This window comes from Astyanax mexicanus, chromosome 19, assembly GCF_023375975.1.
Source record: "Astyanax mexicanus isolate ESR-SI-001 chromosome 19, AstMex3_surface, whole genome shotgun sequence".
NCBI lineage: Eukaryota > Metazoa > Chordata > Actinopteri > Characiformes > Acestrorhamphidae > Astyanax > Astyanax mexicanus.
Window position 1 is genome coordinate 44,340,001 of NC_064426.1, and position 2,500 is coordinate 44,342,500.

The 2,500-nt window shown below is 41.1% G+C and overlaps 1 protein-coding gene across 2 annotated transcripts in view; it reads left to right on the plus strand.

The window, feature by feature from the left end:
- LOC111192965 (SEC14-like protein 1) overlaps window positions 1–2,500 on the plus strand; it is a 28,217-nt gene that overhangs the window by 25,603 nt on the left and 114 nt on the right. For both annotated transcript variants that reach the window (XM_022671417.2, XM_049468130.1), the window contains exons 15-16: window positions 785–963; window positions 2,028–2,500. The exon at window positions 2,028–2,500 is cut by the window's right edge and continues 114 nt beyond it. In XM_022671417.2, coding sequence (XP_022527138.2) covers window positions 785–963; window positions 2,028–2,133 — 285 coding nt within the window. In that variant the 3' untranslated portion in view covers window positions 2,134–2,500. The remainder of the gene's footprint in view (window positions 1–784; window positions 964–2,027) is intronic.

Consider the following 2,500-nt stretch of genomic DNA (forward strand, 5'->3'; position numbering starts at 1 on the left):
TGCACAGCAGAGGAAGGTACACAGTGTGGAAAGCACAGTACACTTAAAGTAATCTTAAAGACTAAATTTAAAACTCACTCTTTGTGTAGTTTGGTGTTTTTCCTTGGGTCTCTGATCCTATAAACTATAAAAACTCTAATCACCAAAAAACCTCATCCGTCTGTTTTCTGTGAATCAGCTGAAAGTGTGAGTTTGGTTTCAGGAATCGTTCATTTGCTTCTATGAACCTGCAAAGAACCACCCTGGCTCCACCCCTCACCCGTCAACCCCCACCGGAGCCCCGCCCACTAGATCATTTGTAGAAATGTTTCCATTTGGGTCTACTGGTTAAGAATCTCAGGCAGTACACAGCAGGATTAGCCATTAGACTTTGTCTGAAGGAGGAATCTGTATCTATTGTCCATGACGAGTCAGTAGATGAGGAGATGTAAGAACTTTCAAATAATGAGCATGAACTAGCTTGTTTGTATTTTGTTGTTTAGTACAAGCTAATGCTAACATGTTGTAAATGCTCAATGTAAACATGGGGCGTGGCCAGCAAAGTATTATTTGCATAAAAGTGACAGAGCCCTTAAACAGCTCGTTCTGAACGGGAATCAAACTGGAAGAATAGAGCTGTGAGATCTTTATCTTTATATGAAGTTTTCTGTAGCACATAGAATACTTACAGTATTTTAACTTGTGTAAAAAGAGGTAGAATATTTTGCATTAAAAATCAACAGTAATCTACATTATTTCTTTTTTTTTAAGGCTGGTATCTTTATTCTAACCTCTTTCTCTGCAGGGTTCTCATGTGACCCGCTGGCCCGGGTTCTATATTCTGCAGTGGCGTTTCCACAACACCCCGTCCTGCTCTGCGTCCACCCTGTCCCGAGTGGACGATGTCCTGGCCTCGCTGCAGGTCTCCTCCCACAAGTGCAAGATCATGTTCTACACCGAAGTGCTGCAATCCGCTGACTTCAGGTACGTCCCCGCCCCCACTGTCCCCCATCCCCCGTCCCCACCGTCCACCCATCCGAGCTCTTCATACATATTATAAACTCATCCTGAAGAGCTTTACATTAAACTTTAACCAGAGACAAGAAAAAAACAAGACCAGCAAACAAACACAACACAACACAACACAGATACACCACCTCCATACAGGGGTTGGAGAATGAAACTGAAACACCTGTCATCATTTTAGTGGGATTTTAGGTTTCATGTCTAAATTGGAGCAGCCTGGTGATCAATCTTCATTAATTGCACATTGCACCAGTAAGAGCAGAGTGTGAAGGTTCAGTTAGCAGGGTAAGAGCACAGTTCTGCTCTAAATATTACAATGCACACAACATTATGGGGGACATACCAGAGTTCAAAAGAGGACAAATTGTTGGTGCACGTCTTGCTGGAGCATCTGTGACCAAGACAGCAAGTCTTTGTGATGCATCAAGAGCCACGGTATCCAGGGTAATGTCAGCACACCACCAAGAAGCACCAACCACATCCAACAGGATTAACTGTGGACGCTGTAAGAGGAAGCTGTCTGAAAGGGATGTTTGGGTGCTAACCCGGATTGTATCCAAAAAACATAAAACCACGGCTGATCAAATCACGCAGAATTCAATGTGCACCTCAACTCTCCTGTTTCCACCAGAACTGTCCGTCACCACAATCAATTATTGTGCTCTAAAACCAGGTGTTTCAGTCTCACTGTCCAACACCTGTAGGTACTAATATACAAACAATATTTACACCCATCCAGCACAACATTATGACCACCTCCTTGTTTCTAGACTCACTTTTTTCACGTGGTCTTACACACTGCTTTTGGATAACTTTATGCTGCTTTACTCCTGGTGTAAAAATTCAAGCAGTTCAGTTTGGTGGTTTGATGGTTTGTGATCATCCATCTTCCTCTTGATTATATTCCAGAGGTTTTTAATTTGATAAAATCAAAGAAACTCATCATTTTTAAGTGGAATCTTATTTTTTACAGAGCTGTATATATAGCAGCTGTTTACAGTTTTTTTCTTTGTGTGTTTCAGGGGTTCTATGAGCAGTCTGGCCTCCAGTCACAGTGGTTTCTCTCAGCTCAGTGGTGCCACCACCTCCTCCACCCGCTCCAACTGCAGCTCCATCACCTCCAGATAGATCAGAAACACACGACCTGCCCTTTAATTACCCCCAAAAACCCCTAAACCCCTTACCTTACACACTGCACACAGAATATTTACATTTATAGATGTAATTCTAACATAAACCCAGATCATCTGTGTATTAAATCCACAAAAGTCATTTAGTCCTTTATTAATTGTTTCTGTTTATTTGTATTTTGTGTTTGTGTGAGTTGTTGCTGTACTATAAGCACATTTCATGATGTCATATGTGTTATTCTTTCAGTCTTGTGTTTTATTACATGAACACTGTTATGGTAAAATGTTAAATTTCAGTAACACTTTATAATAACTTTTATTAATACCGTGGCTGTCCTCTGAAAAACACTTTTCTTCATTTTTAG